General features: G+C 36.3%; 1 protein-coding gene, 1 long non-coding RNA gene and 1 pseudogene across 2 annotated transcripts; 2 read left to right on the top strand and 1 right to left on the bottom strand.

Moving 5' to 3' along the window:
• The first annotated feature begins 739 nt into the window (after positions 1-739).
• Positions 740-3,644, top strand: LOC107689522 (uncharacterized; annotated as a pseudogene).
• A 14-nt stretch (positions 3,645-3,658) lies between these two features.
• On the top strand, positions 3,659-4,568 carry LOC107689510 (uncharacterized). The gene is made up of 3 exons (XR_001634347.1): positions 3,659-3,748; positions 3,846-3,869; positions 3,960-4,568. It is a non-coding gene; the product is annotated as an uncharacterized LOC107689510 (long non-coding RNA).
• A 3,204-nt stretch (positions 4,569-7,772) lies between these two features.
• On the bottom strand, positions 7,773-16,669 carry LOC107689509 (basic leucine zipper and W2 domain-containing protein 1-B). Its single transcript, XM_016487514.1, has 12 exons — positions 16,566-16,669; positions 16,145-16,218; positions 14,887-15,063; positions 14,700-14,794; positions 11,061-11,126; positions 10,824-10,959; positions 10,634-10,743; positions 10,359-10,529; positions 10,128-10,274; positions 8,421-8,559; positions 8,204-8,326; positions 7,773-8,129 (listed from the first exon to the last, which is right to left on the bottom strand). Exons 2-12 carry the CDS (start codon positions 16,206-16,208, stop codon positions 8,095-8,097), a joined length of 1,263 nt encoding a protein of 420 aa, XP_016343000.1. The 5' UTR covers positions 16,209-16,218; positions 16,566-16,669; the 3' UTR covers positions 7,773-8,094.
• Positions 16,670-19,782: the final 3,113 nt, after the last annotated feature.

Genomic DNA, 19,782 nt, shown 5'->3' on the forward strand with positions numbered 1-19,782 from the left:
CAAATGTGCTTTTATATTTGTGATAACTTTTGAGGCTTTACTTTAGAAATAGCCTATAACGTCTCTGATCTGCTACCACAAATGAATAGTGTTTGTAAAGCTGTAGTTGAATGTTCATAATTCAAGAAATTCTCCCATAATGTAAACATATTTGGGTCTGTGCCTGATATAGGGCATAGACTTTTATTAGCATCACTACTGAAAACTCCCTTTGTACACCATGTAAATAAATTTGCATTTTGACTTTGGCTGTGTAATGTTCTTGCTGTTTTCATATTTGTGTAATGCAATGTTTAAAGTCACTATGTAACACAAGTAACAACAGAACTTTTCATATTGTGACGCATGTCGGTGTAAAGTGGATTATCAAAACATTATAATACTATGAAAGTCAGTGGGGACCAGCAACTGTTTGGTTACCCACATTCTTCAAAATTTCAAAAAATATTTTGTGCTCAGCAGAAAAAAAGAAACTCATACAGGTTTGGAACAACTTGAGGGGGTGCATAATTAATGACATTTGTTGTTTTTTTGAGTGAACTATCACTTTATCAGCTGTAAACAAGGGGTGGAGCTAGCATGACTGGATAAACAGATCATCATTTAAATATTAATGGAAACTTTTTTCATTTGAGGAAGTGGCAACTTACAACAGTGTAGTCAGAAGTAAAATTGTCACATGCCCGTCTACATATAACCCACCCATTCATGTTTTAATTACAGTTTCAGACTCATACAAATGCACAAAAGCCACTCACTGCTAGTCTCACCACAGATTCCTGAGGGTGGACAGACCGGTTAACCTGGAACAGCTGAGAGAAATATGAAAGTGAAAGAAAAATGAGAATGCTCGGGAAGTATTTAATCTTTTCGTCTGTTTAATATTATCATGATACAGTAAGTAATGTTGTTTATATTTGAAAATAGTCATTTGCATAATAATGCAACTATTATTAAAGTTGTTAATTGGAGTTCTTTTAATTAAGCTGTTCTAATGGGTTGCATAACAAGTGCTTCGTCAAGCGTTTCAGAACATGTCCAGGTTAAGCAAACAATGAATTAGACAGTATCCACAAAAACAATTTCTTTGTTGAACTGGCCCCACTTTATATTAAGTGGCCTTAACTACTATGTACTTACATCAAAAATTAAGTACAATGTACTTATTGTGTTCATATTGTATTGCAAAACACTTTTGCTACTATCTAGGTGTGATACGGGTAAGGTTAGGGACAGGTTTGTTGGTATGGGTAGGTTTAAGGGTGGGTTAAGGTGTAAGGGATGGGTCAACTGTGTAATTATAAATGTAATTACAGAAATTAATTACAGATGTAATTACATGCAGGTATTTTTTAAAATATAAGTACAATGTAAAAACATGTATGTACACAATAAGTGCATTGTACCAAATTATTAATTTAAATGTAAGTACATAGTTGTTAAGGCCACTTAATATAAAGTGGGTCCGTTGAACTAATGTTAAAGGCAATTGAGGCTCAAGTAGCAGCCAAGAATTTATTTAGGACCTGTTAGGAAACAAGCTAACACACTACTGCATTGGGGTTATAATTTTCATTGTAAAAATATGATGTTATTAACTTTTAGATGTTTTAGATCAGTGTTTTAGATTGAACCTCACACCATGATCTTTCCCTTTCTAAATGTTATTCAGATGCTGTAACTGCTGTCACCTTTGTTGAGAATGGGAATGATTTGACTTTAAATCCAAATATACAAGAAAAGCCTGAAGACATTTTGTGGCCATTCAATGGAAACAAGGTGGCTGAACATGATTTGACTGAATTTCAAGAGTATGGACAATTCAAAGGAAGATCGTGGATTGAAATCACTACTGGGCAGCTCACTGTTCGTAACATGACCAGCCAGGACAGTGGTATTTATACGTCTGCAATACAGGTCGATTGAAAGCAGCAAAATTCTGAAAATGAAGTTCAAGTTATTGGTAAGTGACGATGCAAATGAGAATGAAATAAGACACAATATTGTAGGTTAGTACAAATTTAATGTCGCCTGGCTGGCATATCTGCATAGCCATGCTGCTCACCATTAAAACTGGTGAAGGTGGATGACCAAGAAAATTACCAGCATTCAAAGCACAACATACTCTACCAACTATGCCGGTTTTTCAAGCAAAGACGCTCCCATAATCTATTGATACGTGTAATGGATGGTTCATTTTGTGATATTATGAACACAGCATTCATAAACTTTCTAAGAAGTCATTTATTTATAGTTTGCAGAAGAAAAAAAAGTATTGGTAGCTGGCAGTGGATGTGACTCAAATGGAAAATCATTATAATTGAATAAAATCATTTAAGCTTAAAAATTGAATTAAACTGCAAAAATAAGCAAAAATACAATATTAAGCTGAACACTTGTGTACAGCAAAAGAATGAGATGTTTTTAAAACAATAGGCATTTGTGAGAATTTTAAGATAAATTTCATGGACATCTTAAACGAAACAAATTTACTAGTAAGTGTACGTTTCAAACATTTTCGCATCTTGTGGCCATGAGATTTAACTCCGAGTATTGTTATAAAAAAGTATTTACCACAGTATGCAATACAGGTCAATTGAAAGCAGCAAAATTCTGAAAATGAAGTTCAAGTTATTGGTAAGTGACTTGATGCAAATGAGAATGAAATAAGACACAATATTGTAGGTTAGTACAAATTTAATGTCGCCTGGCTGGCATATCTGCATAGCCATGCTGCTCACCATTAAAACTGGTGAAGGTGGATGACCAAGAAAATTACCAGCATTCAAAGCACAACATACTCTACCAACTATGCCGGTTTTTCAAGCAAAGACGCTCCCATAATCTATTGATACGTGTAATGGATGGTTCATTTTGTGATATTATGAACACAGCATTCATAAACTTTCTAAGAAGTCATTTATTTATAGTTTGCAGAAGAAAAAAAAGTATTGGTAGCTGGCAGTGGATGTGACTCAAATGGAAAATCATTATAATTGAATAAAATCATTTAAGCTTAAAAATTGAATTAAACTGCAAAAATAAGCAAAAATACAATATTAAGCTGAACACTTGTGTACAGCAAAAGAATGAGATGTTTTTAAAACAATAGGCATTTGTGAGAATTTTAAGATAAATTTCATGGACATCTTAAACGAAACAAATTTACTAGTAAGTGTACGTTTCAAACATTTTCGCATCTTGTGGCCATGAGATTTAACTCCGAGTATTGTTATAAAAAAGTATTTACCACAGTATTTACCACATAGTAAACACAAAACCAGTATTGTCCATGTTTCCTTCAGATGCTGTGCAGGAGCCAATTGTGACCTGTAAACTGAACATGATTACGGAATCAAAAACACTGTTCTGTTCAGCTTCATCTAAGTTCCAAATATCCTTTGAATGGACTGGATCAAATTCTATACAACACTCTGGCCAAGAGCTTCATATCAGCAAGGAGGAGAAGCCTGGATCAGTCTCTACTTGCACTGTGAAAAATGAAGTTAGCCAAAAGAACAGCAGCTTCACTCTGAAAGACTGCAACACAGGTCTACTTCATGCACATTACAATAGCTGCGGAAGTACAGTGTTACTGATGAAGTTGGGTTATGATTTATTGTGATGTTCTAGTAATTAGATGAACCACAATCAGAAAAGAATATTATTCTATCAGTTATATTAGTTGTCATCGGTGCTATTATCTTGGGGATCGCAGCTTATTTCATTCACCAAAGAATAAACAAAGGTAAAACATATACAGTAGGTGCTCATTACCTCAAAATATGAATATGACTTTCAGTTTCCCATTTGTGCAACAATATTGACTTAATTTCTCCAATTAGATTCAAGTAGATCAGGAGTTAGAAGTGAGTCTTTATTTTGTGCTCTTTGATTTGCATCTTAATTGATGTGCTACAAATATAATGCATTATAAATTACCTTCTTTCGGTGTTTAGCTAAAGATGGCGTACAAGAAAGTTTGATCGATGAAAACATACGTGAATTATCAGAGACAGAAGCGCAAAGTAAGTTTAAAAGTATGTTTGTTTATTTTCACAACTTTTGAGTTTTGAGTCTGAGTGTTGATATCTGTGCAGGTCTGGTAGATATGCGGCATATACAGTATGTATATATATATATATATATATATATAAATTAAATCAACACTTAAATAGAACTTTATCAACAGCATACAGTTTATTAAAAGGTCTTATCCAGTAACGCACATTTACCAAGCAAGGGCAGCTGTCTGTGTCTTTGCATGCATTAACCACAAACTGGGTCTCATTTCATTTTGTTCTTTTATTTTAGAATTTTTAAAGATGATGTTAACCAGACCCTCAAAAACAATGATGCAGAGAACAATGAAGAACAGGTCATAAATGAAGATGCGCATAAATCTGAGAAAAATGAAGAAGACAGGACGGATGATAATGAATTTGGTAAATGCAAAGTTCTAAGCAACACCATGCAGTTTGGAGTTTAAAAATATCTCTATGGTTGATAAGTCTGGAACTTTAAACGAAATATCCATGACATCCACAAGGGCTATAAAACAAAACAAAGTTATCTAATACCAACCAGGTGTGAAAATGTATTTGCCCCTCTATTTACTAATTCCTAAATCTATGAAACTGCATTAATAATGGGGCTCAGCTGGACTAGACACAACCAGGCCTGATTCTGATACTACCAGCGCTATAATTAACACTTAAAATATAACATTTTCAACGGCATGAAGTTGGTTAAAGGGTCTTACCCAGTAACACATTATGCCAAAGGTGAAAGAAATGATGAGGAGGGGAGTGATTGTAGTTACTTATTAAAAACTGCTTAAAAATTAGTGTTTTCAGCGTGGGTGAGTGTACAAAATGTTGTAGAGGAAAATGTCCAAGTATCGTCAATTTATATTTACCACAGACCTTGTTTTACTAATAAATTGACACTTAATTGAAAGCGTCCCCCCCAAAAAAAGTCACGGAAATCTAGGGAATCCATGGCGATTTAGTATACCAGGTTTTGACAGCACGGCAGCAACACTCTATAAAGTGGTCCCTTTTTGCTGCAGTGCATTTAAAACAACTTTATAAATGGTTTCTTGACTTGGACCTATAAGCAACAGTACAGCAATGACATAGCAACCACAAAGCAATATGCGAATGTTTATTTTTCAGAAAATCCCAAAATCTAGTTGACATTACTTCTGTATTTAGTTTAAAAGTTCAACAAAGTTCACATATTTTGAGCTTATATCAACCCACAAAATGTATTCAAATTATTACTTTTTCCAGCGAATGATTCTGAGCAGAGAATCAGAGACAGTGAAGACGGTGAGAACAAAGAGCAAGAAATGACTGATGCTGAAAATACGAGCAAGGAAATGGAAGTAGATGAAACTTCTAAAGCTCTCAATGACAAACCTGATCCATCTGATCAGAGAAGTGAATCAGGTAAGCATGTTTTAGACCGTCTGACTGGACGCCACAATTGAACTGCATACCAAGAACTTGTTCAGCTTACATCAATACATGATGGCAGTAGCACACTCTCACCATCTCCACAGTATAGCACAAGTTAATTGCACTTGAAAGTTTTTTTTCCTCCATAAAATGTATACATTTAGTTTTGATGAAATTAAACTCAAAAAATGCAAACATTTATAGTTGTCGTTTTTAACACTAGAACGGAGAAACAGAGTAAAGCACATTGACATTTATATGTTGAGAAACTGCCATTCCACGATACTGAAAGATATTTTCCCTCTTTAGTATCTACTGTACTTGACTGTAACAAATTTGTGAAACTCATCAGAAGGAACTGTAGCTATTGCTTTGGAAACAAACCATTTGTGTTCTAGGCAAAGACCTTCACAATTGTGAAGATGATGAGCAGGAAATTAGTGAAGCCCAAGACCTCACTGGACCAGCACAAGACAATGCTAGCAACAAGTAGCACATTAAATGAGAAGCACTGAACAGCAGGGACACAGAAATAGGGATGTAACGATTCACAGAGAGTTGAAAATTGATACAAATATGTGACGATTCAAATCGGTTGAGATGTTAAACGAATCGCGATTCATTTGGGAGTAAGAGTTTATATGAAATTTGTCTCTAAGGGGAACTGACGGTCTTTAGAAAAGTTTAGAGTTCTTTTCATCTCGTCTCTGTATGTTGCATAGTAGTGATTATAAGCCACGCTGCTTTGTTTACAGTGGTAACTAAAGAAACGCTGTATCGCTGCTGTTCCATAAGCACCACCTGCTGTCAGAGAGTGAATCTGCATCTTCTGCTGTCTTGGTTTCGTGCAGATGTTTTATGTAGTATAGTTTTACAAAACTGAAATCAGAGCATTCTGTTTTTGTTTTATGTCAAATTATACAAACTAATTTAGATTTTAAAAAAACTGCTCATGCTGCATGTATTCTTTGTTTGGATTGTGATTCAAATGCAGTGGTTGCCTTTAATTTTGAATGCAAAGAGCACAGGCAAGTTTTGTTATTGGACATGTTTCTGTTTCACAAAGAAATGTGCAGCATTTTGTCCAAGCAATAATAAAAGGACACCTTTTCATCTATAATCTGTCTTGTCTAATTTTGTTAAAAAAAAAAAAATCGTGAGAAAATTGAATCATGAATCTAATGAATCTTTACATCCCTACACAGAAATAATGGTAACACTTCACAATTAGGTTAATTTGTTAACAATGCATCAAATAACACGAACAAGAGTATATACAGGTGCATCTCAATAAATTAGAATGTCGTGGAAAAGTTCATTCATTTCAGTAATTCAACTCAAATTGTGAAACTCGTGTATTAAATAAATTCAATGCACACAGACTGAAGTAGTTTAAGTCTTTGGTTCTTTTAATTGTGATGATTTTGGCTCACATTTAACAAAAACCCACTAATTCACTATCTCAACAAATTAGAATACTTCATAAGACCAATAAAAAAAAACATTTTTAGTGAATTGTTGGCCTTCTGGAAAGTATGTTCATTTACTGTACATGTACTCAATACTTGGTAGGGGCTCCTTTTGCTTTAATTACTGCCTCAGTTCGGCGTGGCATGGAGGTGATCAGTTTGTGGCACTGCTGAGGTGGTATGGAAGCCCAGGTTTCTTTGATCAGGAAACCTTTGCAGGTGTTTTGAGTTGATTAGCTGATTGGCATGTCACCATATTCTAATTTGTTGATAGTGAATTGGTGGGTTTTTGTTAAATGTGAGCCAAAATCACCACAATTAAAGAACCAAAGACTTAAACTACTTCAGTCTGTGTGCATTGAATTTATGTAATACACAAGTTTCACAATTTGAGTTGAATTACTGAAATAAATGAACTTTTCCACGACATTCTAATTTGAGATGCACCTGTATACATTTTTTTTTTTTTACAGCATTTATTAACCGTTGTTAACGAAAATTTTATTAAAAGGTGTTAATATTAACTAATATAGTTAACTAATGCTAACAAATGAAACCTTGTTGTGAAGGGTTACTGAAATAAATTTACATTTGGATCCTGCCGTGTTTATGGCTTTCATAAATATGGTGCTCCATAAGTAATGGTAAACAAAAACTCCACTACTTATGCCAACATTCAAACAGGACTGATTAAGTCAATGAATTAAACTAATTTACCAAGACAGACATAAAATTACCCCACATTAACATGACCAGTGCCAAAAGAAATAGTTTCCTCCTCATTTAGGAAGACAAACAAGTTGTACTTTTTACCTCAATTAAATGACTCCTAAAGACAGACTTGCATTATTTTCTTTAATTTTTTTAAAAGTCAAAAGAGAAAAGGTAAGTCACAATGGTGGTCCTGTACATAAACATCCAGAACAATTTGACTAACATTTAAAAAGGTCTTAGATAACGAGTTCCACAGATGTGAGAACAATCATTCTTCCTTGGCAATGACTACAAGTGCAACCTCAAAAGGTAACATTTCTTGCTTAAAAGACTATAAAACAGTTGTGTTGGTTAAGCCCTTAAGTGATCTAGACCAGTTAACTTGAATGCAAGAGAATCATCTACAGTCAGAACTATTGTTTCTCATTCCAAAATGAAGCAACCTGGCTTCAGTCTCCGTCTGTTTCCTCCTCAGACTCTGATTCTGAAACAAGAGCGTAATTTCTTTAATATGTGAAAACAAAGAAACCATCATGTTTAATTGGGACTGATACTCACCCTCTTCAGCATTTTTCAGCCACTCCACAAACTTCTTCATCTGCTCCAGGAAGACACTCTTTCCTTTGGCTAGGTGAGCTTTAGTATACCACTTAAGAATAGCCTCTTCACTCACAACCTCCACTAAAGAAAGAGTAAAGTATCAGAAAAGGTTTAGAGACCATCCTAATTAAAGCTCTCTAGAAGCACCACAAATCACGCCTTTGAGAAATGCTACCTTTATAGAGCAGCAAAACAATTTTCTGGAAGGCTTTCATGAAGTGGATGTTGTCATAACAGTAGTCTTGAACTCTCAGCAGCAGAGTCAGCTCAGACAGGCCCTGTGTGGTGAAGGCCTTCAGCAGGGGGCTGTGTTGCTGAGAACGAGAAACAGAACCAAAAGTCATGAATTAAAAGTTGGTCATAATACAAACAAGGCCATTTGATGTGTTTCAATCAGGTTTTAGGAAATTTAATTTCACTGAGACAGCCCTTCTAAAAGGGTTTAATGATGTTCTTTTAGCTACCGACTCTGGGGATTCTGTAGCACTGGTACTGTTAGACTTGAGCTTTGACACTGTAGACCACAACGTTCTTCTGTCCTGGTTAGAACAGGTGGTGGGCATTAGTGGTTCATCCCAAAATTGGTTCCAGTCCCATCTTACTAACAGGAGTTTCTCAATCAATATTGGCCAATTTCACTCCATTTCGGTCCCTTTGACCCGTGGGGTCCCTCAAGGTTCTACTCTAGCTCCAATGTTATTTTCTCTCTATATGCTTCCAATTCTATCTTTGAGAAGTATGGTACAAGTTACCACTGTTATGCAGATGACACAAATATATCTTCCTCTGAAACATAGATTAGACCCCGTGGTCACTTGCCTCTTGGATGTTAAAGCATGGATGTCCCCAAAATTATTCAAGTCTGAGAGAAGAGAGAAGGGGAAGAAAAAAAAAAAAAAAAAAAAAAAAGGATATAGTGGTGTTTACCCCTTCTGATACCCAGAGTATACCAAACTTAAACCTTGGTGTTCTGGCACCTTACGTCAGGCTATAATGTGAAAAACCAGGGTGTTTTACTGGACAGTGCTTTAAAGCTTGATAAACAAGTCAAGCTTCTTCCAGTTGCTAACCCTGGTTAATATGAAGTCCTTTCTTTTACTAATTTTGAAAGTGTTATATAATTTTGATGATGTTATCCATGCTTTTATCACCACAAGGCTTGATTATTGTAACTCTCTCTATATGGGGGAAACAATCAATCTCCTCTATACCACCTTCAGATGTTTCAAAATGCAGCTGCCAGAGTCCTAACGGGAGCTTGAAAGTGTGAACATGTGTCCTACGGTCTTTAAATTTAATCCTGTAGCGCACGGGTAATCAATGTAAAGTGCTCTTATAGCACTTTAAGGGTTTAAAAGGTTTTTTAGGTTTAGCACACTTATACCTCCCTGATCCGTTGATGGACCACCAACCAGCAAGAGCTATTAGGTCTGCCAATTTAAGGTACTTAGTGGTTCCTAAAACCAGACTAAACTCTAGGGGAGAATTGGGTATTTGCCGTAACCGCTCCAAGACTTTGGAATAGTTTACCTACTCAAATCAGAACTACTCCCACACTATCCATTTTTAAATCTAGGTTAAAATCACTCATTTGTGGTGGCTTATTATCCATGACTTAAAATTGATTAGCTCTAGGTCTCGTTTTGTTTGTGACTGTTTTTGTCTCAATTCTGTTAAAGGTTGTTATTTACTTTGTACAGCATATTGGTCAACAGTAGTGTTTTTAAATTGTGCTTAAATTGAAATTGGTATTGACTGAAAAAAAAAAACATAAAAAACAAATTAGTTTCTCAGTGGCCAAAACAAGGCTCAGACATGTTAACCTGTTAAACCCATTGGAGTCTAAAAGCTATGGTTACTTTCTTCCATGCACAATGCTTACCTTCAGCTGTTTAATGGCCTGTTCAGTGACCAGTTCCTCTTTCTTATTCCATTCCACTAAGCTCATGACGCTGGTCCACACGATACCAATCATCATCTGCTCAGAGATGCTGCTCTTCTTTATTTCTTCCTTGCCATATGCAATGATCTAAGAGACAAAACGAAGATTAGCCATTGCCATAGTTTGCTAGTTTTGAATCACAACATAACTTGGTTCAGGATCTTCACATACCTCTTTAAAAGAAACCCCTTGAGACATCTGCTCTTGGAGCTCTTTCTGAAGCTCCTTGCGAGCTCCTAACGACTGCTGGTTGCGTGCAAAATCAGAGAGCTCCTTAAGCTCAGCATCAGTGAAGTACTTAGAGAAGTGGTCATAGCTTCGCTTGTTCACTGGAAACAGCTCCTGCAACAGAAGAAACAACCGGTTAAAAATAAATGTTAGCCATAACAGTACAATCAGCGTTGAACAGATTCAGTCATGCCATCTATAAACACATTAAGACTCACCATCAACCTGTTGTCCATGCCAACTTTACGCAGACTGGCAGCCACAGAGTTAATGTCCTTCTCACTGATCCATGATTTAAACAGCTTCACAGCAAAGGCCGGAGACAAACCTATTTAAAAGCAACACCACATTTAGTACAAAAACAGAGGAAATCAGAGAGAACCTCGCATGACCAAATGTTAGATGTACCTTCTTTGACCAAGTTGTCATTGAAGAGGCTGCTAAGGATTGAAGCTGATAGGTTCCCATTAGCCAGTAAAATGCCTGTGAGCATGGCAAGCTTGTTACGCTCAGACTCACTGAACCCATTTAAAAACAGGAGCAACTGGGGAGAAGGGGGAATTCAGAAGTATTACTTTAGGTCACAAAATCCTGGGTCTTTGGTCTTCAAGAAAATTAAAATCTTATAGGCAAAGTCCAAATTACCTTTTTAATCTCCTCTTCAAAACCTTTCTCCAGGTACTTGTAACGCCGGATTAACTTGTTAAAAACCTAAAAATCAAGATTAAGTGTCATAAGGATAAGGATAAACTTTATTTGCCCCCAAAAGGAAATTTGTCTTGGGCAAAGTGCTACAGTGTTGTTCTGAACAGACAATAATAATAATAATAATAATAATAATAATAAATAAACTAATTAAATAAAACAATTAAAAACCATACATTAAAATACAACAGTGTAAAATATGTACAGTGCAAAACACAGTAAAGTGCTAATATGCTATAGGTGCATTGTTTTTGGTAGAATTCAGCATTTTTAGCGAGGCAGGAACAAATGAAAGCTTCAGTCTATTAGTTTTACACATTGGCATTCTTAGTCTCTTTCCCGATGGCAGCGACTGATAATCGCTAAAAAGAGGATGTTTGGAATCAGTGCTGATACTTATTGCGCTTCTCACCACTGCCTGTTGATATAAAGTCTGTATGGGCTCATATTGTTTTATTCCTATGATTTTCATAGCCGTTTTGTGGATATGATGAGCCAGTTTGTTTTTCAGTTGAATAGACAAGTTTCCAATCCAGACTGTGATTCCATAAGACTTTCAAGAGTGGCTCGGTAAAAAACAAGCAAGATATTACTACCCACCCCATACAGTCTAAGCCAGTGTTGGGCTAGTTATTCAAAGAATGTAATATTACTCATTACTAGTTACTAATTTCAAAAGTAATATTGTTACTTTAACATAACAATAGTGCTCAGATTACATTACTTTTTCTTCAAGCCCCACAGAAGTTGTAACTGTGTATCTTCCACATAAAATTCTAGTGATTGATAGTGACATTCAAGAAGTGTTGTAATAATCTCATTAATTGTCATGTGTAGCTTGAAGCAAATTGTTATTTCTCCGTTACCATATACACGATTACATTTCATTATGTATTTTATCAAATCACATAAGTTTGTAAGAAACTTTAATTTTCCAAAAAGTTTTCATTATAGTAATATAATGTACCACATGCTGATCAGAGGGATGTGGGTGGGATGTAATGCCAGAGTAAAGTAAAGCCACAACTTACACAAGTGCTCAGATTAGGGCTGCACAATTAATCGAATTTCTAATCGCGATTACAATTACAGATGCCACAATTACATAATCGTTCGTCGCAGCAATTAATCGTTCAAAGTCCACTTATGTTATTCTGCATGCTTAAGATGCTTTTTTTCTTTCTACATGTTATCTTAAGGGTTTTCCATTGTTTTAATTTTAGTATAACATTATAATACCATGCACACTTTTTACCTTTTTATTTAAAGAAACCAATCCAATGTATAGTTGACATTTGAGGCTTAATATAGAAAAGCAATAATTTTCTCAGTTAGTGTTTGCAGCTTGTTTATTTTCATATAAAAATATGGCATGCAGTTGCTTCAAACAAAAAGTGTAAACATCATTCATTTAATTGTAATTAATAAAATCGCAATTACAATTTCAAAAGGAATAATCGACAATTAAGATTGGTCATAATCGTGCAGCCCTAGCTCAGATCATTTTTTTCCTGACAATCAATATACTGCAATATTTCTATCTGCTGCATGTAAGCTTTTCCATATTCCAAGCTTGCCTGCTGCACTGGGGACATCACATGCATGTGCGAGTCGTGAAAATTATGAAAATAAATCTAGGAATTATTTGATTGTTGGATTTTAAATCAGCGGGGTTGAGGCATCAAAAGTAACCAAGCCATTTTATGGATGGTAACTAATATTATTACTGAAATCTTATAATTAGTTACACTACTAGTTACTGCAAAAAGTAATATTACAGTAACTAAGTTACTGCCCAACACTGGTCTCAGCCTTCTTAAAAAAATAAAGCCTCTGTTGCGGTCGTGTGCACAGATGGTCAATGTGTGTCTTCCAACAAAGAACATTGTCCATATAAAACCACAGGTATCTGTAAGATGTCACTTGCTGTATCACTGTGTCATTAATGATCACAGGCTTGTGTTCAGATACACTTCTTGGGTCAAGGACCATTTCTTGTCTTTTTTTATTTTTATATTTAACAAGACAGTTCTTGTCACACCACTGAATGAAAGTATCTATTTCACTGAGGTAGGATGCCAAGTCCATGTCTTTGTGTAAGAGACATAAAATGACAGTGTCATCAGCATATTTCATAATATAATTATTAATATATGTGCTCCTGCAGTCATTCGTATAAAGCAAAAAGCACAGGCGATGAAACAACCTTGTGGCACTCCTGTGCTACTATATCTGACCTCAGAAAGTGTCCCATTGACCCTAACCTGCTGAGTTCTGTTACTTAAAAAATAATTCTCAAGATGCTTAGACACAAGATGAACAATGCCAAGAACAGCATCCTCAGTTACTCCTGTTCTGCCTATAGGCAAACTGACAGGTGTCTAATATTGGCTCTACTTTTTCCAGCAATGAGATTACAAAATTTCTCAAAACACTTCATGACAGTTGAAGTCAAAGCCACAGGACAAAGATCATTATTTGCTCTAGCACCAGAGCACCAGGTTTTAGGAATTGGTGTTATGTAGGACTTTTTCCACAGAGCTGGCACAGTGTGGGTATCGAGAGATCGCTGAAATAAGGGACACCATGCTATTGCAAGCTCTTCAGCGCAGTTTAAACAAAAAAAGCTGTTAACCATCTGGCCCAGTAGCCTTGTTGGTGGACAAACACCTGAAAAGGTGCTGCACATCACATGGGTCTACTTCTACCAAAGGGGTATCTTTGGTATCAGGCAATGATTGTAATATGCTATGACATTCCTCTAAGCCATTTTGTGCTTGAAATCTCAAATAAAACCCTCAGTAAGTGCTGAACTAACCTCAACAAATAAAGTTCTGTTACTTGCTTTAGTGTTCTCAAGATGCTTAGACACAAGATGAACAATGCCAAGAACAGCATCCTCAGTTACTCCTGTTCTGCCTATAGGCAAACTGACAGGTGTCTAATATTGGCTCTACTTTTTCCAGCAATGAGATTACAAAATTTCTCAAAACACTTCATGACAGTTGAAGTCAAAGCCACAGGACAAAGATCATTATTTGCTCTAGCACCAGAGCACCAGGTTTTAGGAATTGGTGTTATGTAGGACTTTTTCCACAGAGCTGGCACAGTGTGGGTATCGAGAGATCGCTGAAATAAGGGACACCATGCTATTGCAAGCTCTTCAGCGCAGTTTAAACAAAAAAAGCTGTTAACCATCTGGCCCAGTAGCCTTGTTGGTGGACAAACACCTGAAAAGGTGCTGCACATCACATGGGTCTACTTCTACCAAAGGGGTATCTTTGGTATCAGGCAATGATTGTAATATGCCATGACATTCTTCCAAGTCATTTTGTGCCTCAAATCTCAAATAAAACTCATTTAGCTCATTTGCTCTTTGTAGGTTGTCCAATGTTGTAATAGGTTTCTTAGCAGGGTTCATGTTAATGACCAATTTCATTGTTTCCCAAAGTTTTGTTGTTAGAAGTATAAAAAGTCAATTTAAGAATATTGAATGCTCTTTAGATGCCATTACTTATTAAAAAGAGACCCTGTTCTAGAAGCACATTGCTAATAAACCTATTAAGAGGGATTAGATACCTGAGCATATGCTTTCATAGTCTTAACATCTTCTGGTGCGGTGAAGAGACAGAAGTTAGTCCGAGTCATGTCGTCGGATAAGGCACCTCCCGGAGCTAATGGGTACAAAGACAAATGGAAAAGCTCTAGTTAAACTATACTTCACAACCGAAACAAAGGAGCACCCAAAAACTCAACACTCTCTTACCCAGCATTCCACCAGCCACCAGGATATCAAACAGGGTTTCTGCATAGCGACGATAATCGAGCTTGGCACCAGAGAAATCTAGGAACTTGGCAACAGCCTCTAAATCAGTGCCAGTTTGATTTAATCCTTGTACAACACTCTCCTGAAACTGTGTAGGGTCAAATCTCTCCTTTTCATCTGTTCAAAAAGGCAGAAGAAAATTAGGTGTAACGCTCAATGAAGTGCCTGGACTAGTTGTCAGGTCTAGACCTCAACTACAAGGTTCCAATGAACGTTCATTAGCACACTCACTCATTTTCATTAGCAGTATAGCATCATATACACACAAGATTTTATATATATATATATAGTGTTTTCAGAACATTTCAGGCTGGGTCAGGGCAAGCTAGCACATGTGGCATGTTCAAAGGTGCGTCCCAAAATCGCGTACTTATGCACTATTCTATGACGTTTTGTAGTATAAATACTACAAGTAGTATGTTCACACCATAGACTGTATAAAAACATGGACGTAGTGTCCGTGACGTCACACGTAGATTTCCGAAGAGCGTTTTTGAAGCTCAAAATTGGGCGGAGGCGGCCGTCACCATCTTGGCAGCGCGTGTCACTCCCGGATAATCGAAAATGGGCAAGGAGGCGGGAGCAGGTTGCTGAAGCCACGCCCACATAGCTCGACGGTGGTGACAGCAGCAGCAATCCACCTGTCACTCAACTGGCCACGCCCTTAATTATGCAGAACTTTAAGGCTTAATATAATTTAAACGGATGAGTTATTTGCAGCCAGCCTCTAGCGGCCAGTTGATGAATTACAGTTTAAGGCACTTCCTTGTTGGCTTCACGAGAGAGAGCGGGAGGTTGCCGCTTGGTTCACACTGAAAATTCCACAAAAAAAAAAGTGCACTTTAAATACCCGGATGACGCACTTAACCGAAAAAACTAAGTGTGTAATGTTGGACACTTCATGCACTCAACTGTGGCAGCTTTAATTACGTAGCAGAGGGGGAGGGGCTATCAGACTCAGTTTATGAATGACAAAATAACCTTATAATTCATTTCACACTAAATGGTCGAGTACATCGTGCATAAGTACATAGTGTATAAGGGCATAGCGTTTAGTGCGTCATTTGGGACGCAGACCAAGTGACGCAAATCATTACCAAGAAAAAAAAATGGCTGTTTAGTTTAACTTCCACTAAGTTACATGTGACAACTTGCCCCCGTCTCGCTTAAAAAGAAAAGGAACCAGTCGTAATCAAACCTCTCTTCCGAGTCTTAAAACGCTGGCCCGTTAGCGTTGGCTTCTGCTGCTTTTGATTACTCATAAAAAGACACCTTAAAAGAGGAACACACAACGTTAACGCAATTCACGTGGACACAAGAACTCAAAGCACAGTTGAGAAAGACAGGAACAAGTTACTCGGTCTCAACTTAGGAAAAAACACGTCTGTTATGATAGTAATAACAACTGAAGACTGTCGAGAGTAAAACAGAATAAAGGAAAACAAGAAAAACCTTCTGGGTCTTTGTTCGTTTACATCTAACAAAGTTTTAGGGTTAACGTTACTTTTTTTTTTTAAATAACGCAAATATCGACGCTTTTCAGTAACATGGTTAAAAAAATAGGTTACTCGGTACGACAAACAAATTACAACAGAAGACAACTTTAAAGTAATACTCACCGAAATTTATGAATAGAGACAATTGTTTCCAAACAGTAACCGAATAACGGCAAGCAGCACACTGTCTATCTCACACAAGCTCAGCACGAGGCTGATAAAGGATCATAACGGCTGGACTACTACAATTACAGAGGGGGGATCAATGACGACAAATGCGGGAAAAAGGTATAAACGCAGCCAAATAGATCTGTTTTATCAGATTTAAAAGAAAAATACGAGTTAGATATCTATATTCATACTTACAAAATGTAAATAATCTTAATATTTTGAAAAATGTTACATTACGTCCAACTTGGTTACCCCTCTTTATAGTGGCCAAATATAAATCGCTCGGTTTCCGGATTTTGTAATCATGAATCATCATATAACTGTTAGCTGATTCTTATGAAGACGTTACGTCAATAAAAATGGCTAATAATTTACATACATTCTGGATCAAAAACAGAACAGGAATCTGCCAGATTTTTTCCCTTTCAGGCTGTATGCAGTAAATTAACAGAACTAATAATTACACTACGTTTTCTTGTGTTTTTGTTGAGTATCATATTTCATACACCAGGTTTATATGACTCATGTATGATTTTGGAGATTATGGAGCTCATACTCGAGACGTAAAGTAAAGATTTCAAAGCAGATGGGCATGTGTACCTGTGTACCATGACCTGAAGCCGGGGATTCATTTAAAATTATACTAAGAAGCCTTTTCTTAGCTAAAAACGTTGATAATTTAAAGGTCTTAGAATTGTATCAATTATGATACATATTAATAAGGTTAAAGTTCCCAAAGGAACTTCCTCAGAGAACAAAAAGGATCCCTAAGTTCATCAGATCAGAGGGTCAGTGAGATGATCAGAGGAACCCCTTATGGTGTCTTTCATTTTTATGGTGTGGTGTTTAAATTTAGTCTTCTTAGTCAATTTCTATTCATGTGCCTATTTAAACAAAAAATATATATTTATAAAATAATATTATATAAAGTTTTTGCAGTTTTGTATTTAAACTGTCAGCGAGACTGGTGATCCATAAAATATTTATTTTTGAGCATCTATCATATATTTATTCTGTTGTACAGTCCATTCGGTTCTCATAAATTTGTCTCTGAAAGTAACAACATAATACGTCACATTATGAGTCAACACCTGGCAAAAGATCTTGTGCTGTTACACAACCTTCCCTGGAACAAAATGTCTTTCACGACACATTGCTGGGTCACATGACAGAGACATATAAATTGTGATTCCAGTAATTGTGACTGAGGACACTGAATCCTTCACTTGTGTTTCACTGAAACCTAATTTTAAACAGAGATAAGGATTCTGTATTTCAGAACCTGTTAACATTAAAAGGGTTAAAAAAGTACAGTTAGTTCACTCTCTCATTATGCTACGTAAGATTTTTTTTAGCTTAGGCTATACAAAACTGCTGGTTTAAGACAGTTGGATTTTGTGGTTTCATTACATTTGTGTGTGTGTGTGTGTTGTGTGAACGTGCTTGAAAAGACTTGCACTGTCTCCTTTAACATTTGTTATTATAAGACTAAGTTGGTATTGTACATGCTATGTACATCAACCACAAAAGAAACGCAAATAGCTTTACTACTCAGCATTCTGGTTTCTAGTTTGACAGGAAGTTCTGTTCATTTGACACACCCAGTGCTTCACGTGTTCTTTCCCACCCTTATTCCCAAGGGCAATGAAAGCAAATGTGACCGAGTGGATAAAAAGGATGGTGTGCTGGCTGGGGCGTGTGTTTATGCCGCATTCCAGACTAGGTCAGAAATGGGAACATCCGAGTTCCCTCTCATAGGTTCACTTCAATGCTGCGATGACGTCATCGCTATGGGAACACCTCCGGTGTGACGAATGTCTGAAGCCCTTATACCATCACGCCAATTTATTGGCCAATAGCGCTTAGCACCGCCCCGAGCATACGTCACGTATGCTCATATATGCGTGCTGCACGCTATTTCATCAGATTGTAATTCCATCAGGAAGCGAATCATCTGTTGCCCGTCGGAAAGAGATTCTTGTGTTCTAAGCCATCTATTTATATACACTGTTAAAAATTTCCTGTAGAAATTACAGTAACTTACTGGCAGCAGTTCGCCAGTAACTTACTGTAAATTAAACTTACAGTAAAAAGACTGTATTAATATTTACAGTACCATTTAACTTGCTGTAAATGTATTTACAGTATAATGTTGTTTAACTGTAAAATATTTTATTATTGTATTCATTTTTGGTCCTTTCTTGAGTAATGCATTTTAAAACAATAGAAAACATACTGTTATACTGTAAAGTTCACTTAAGTTTATAAAATGTTTACTTATGTTAATTAGACATGATATAAGGACATTGTGAAACTCGTGCAAGAAGTTACGGTCCTATGTGCATTCTCATCACTTCTCAGCCGAGATTCACAACAAGCTTGTCAAGCTATTTATAGCTTTGAAAAACATTTCACATTTTATTTTGGTGTCAGTAAAAATATGTCGATGTTGGAGCCTTTCTGATTAGTTCAAAGAGATAGTTCACCCAAAAATTACAATTCTATCATCATTTACTTACCCTTGTTATTCGAAACTTATTTGAGGAGATGTTAGGTAGAAAGTTAGACATAGAGAGCCATGAATAAAGTGTGACTAAATGTTTGCAGACGAACATTGCGGGTTTTACGCTAGCAGTAAATGCATGCTGTACATTTATACACTTATATATGGGTAGCGCCAAGCGATTACACAGCTGTACCATTAAAAGCTCAGTTTGTTGGCCAACAATTTCATACAAGTTCACATAAAACCTCACCTGCTACCGACGTGGTCAAAACGAAGACAGAGACCTGTTTATGTTCGCACTTTGATGGTGAAACTTTCTACAAAAAAAGGAAAGAAAAGAAAGAAAGATATTTTTTTGCACATAATGTTCTCTCTTCAATCTCAAATGAGTTGGCCGCTCTCTACCAACGAACACGGTGAGGAAACTGCGCGTCGTGCAATGTCAGCGGTTTATTATTATTATTATTATTTTGCTTTTAATTAAACCAACAAATAACCCCTAAAATTACACTGACAAAATATGTAATGAAAAAGCAGGAATATTGTACACACATTTGCAGGCGCGAGGTGTGTGAGTCTTCCTTTTCTTTTTCTTCTTCTTTCTCCAAGCAGAAAAAAAACCCTTTCTGTCATTGGTCAGGTTTCCCGCTTACTTTTTTTTTT

The sequence above is a fragment of the Sinocyclocheilus anshuiensis genome, unplaced genomic scaffold (genome assembly GCF_001515605.1).
Source record: "Sinocyclocheilus anshuiensis isolate Anshui unplaced genomic scaffold, SAMN03320099.WGS_v1.1 scaffold1199, whole genome shotgun sequence".
In the NCBI taxonomy this organism is placed as follows: Eukaryota; Metazoa; Chordata; class Actinopteri; order Cypriniformes; family Cyprinidae; genus Sinocyclocheilus; species Sinocyclocheilus anshuiensis.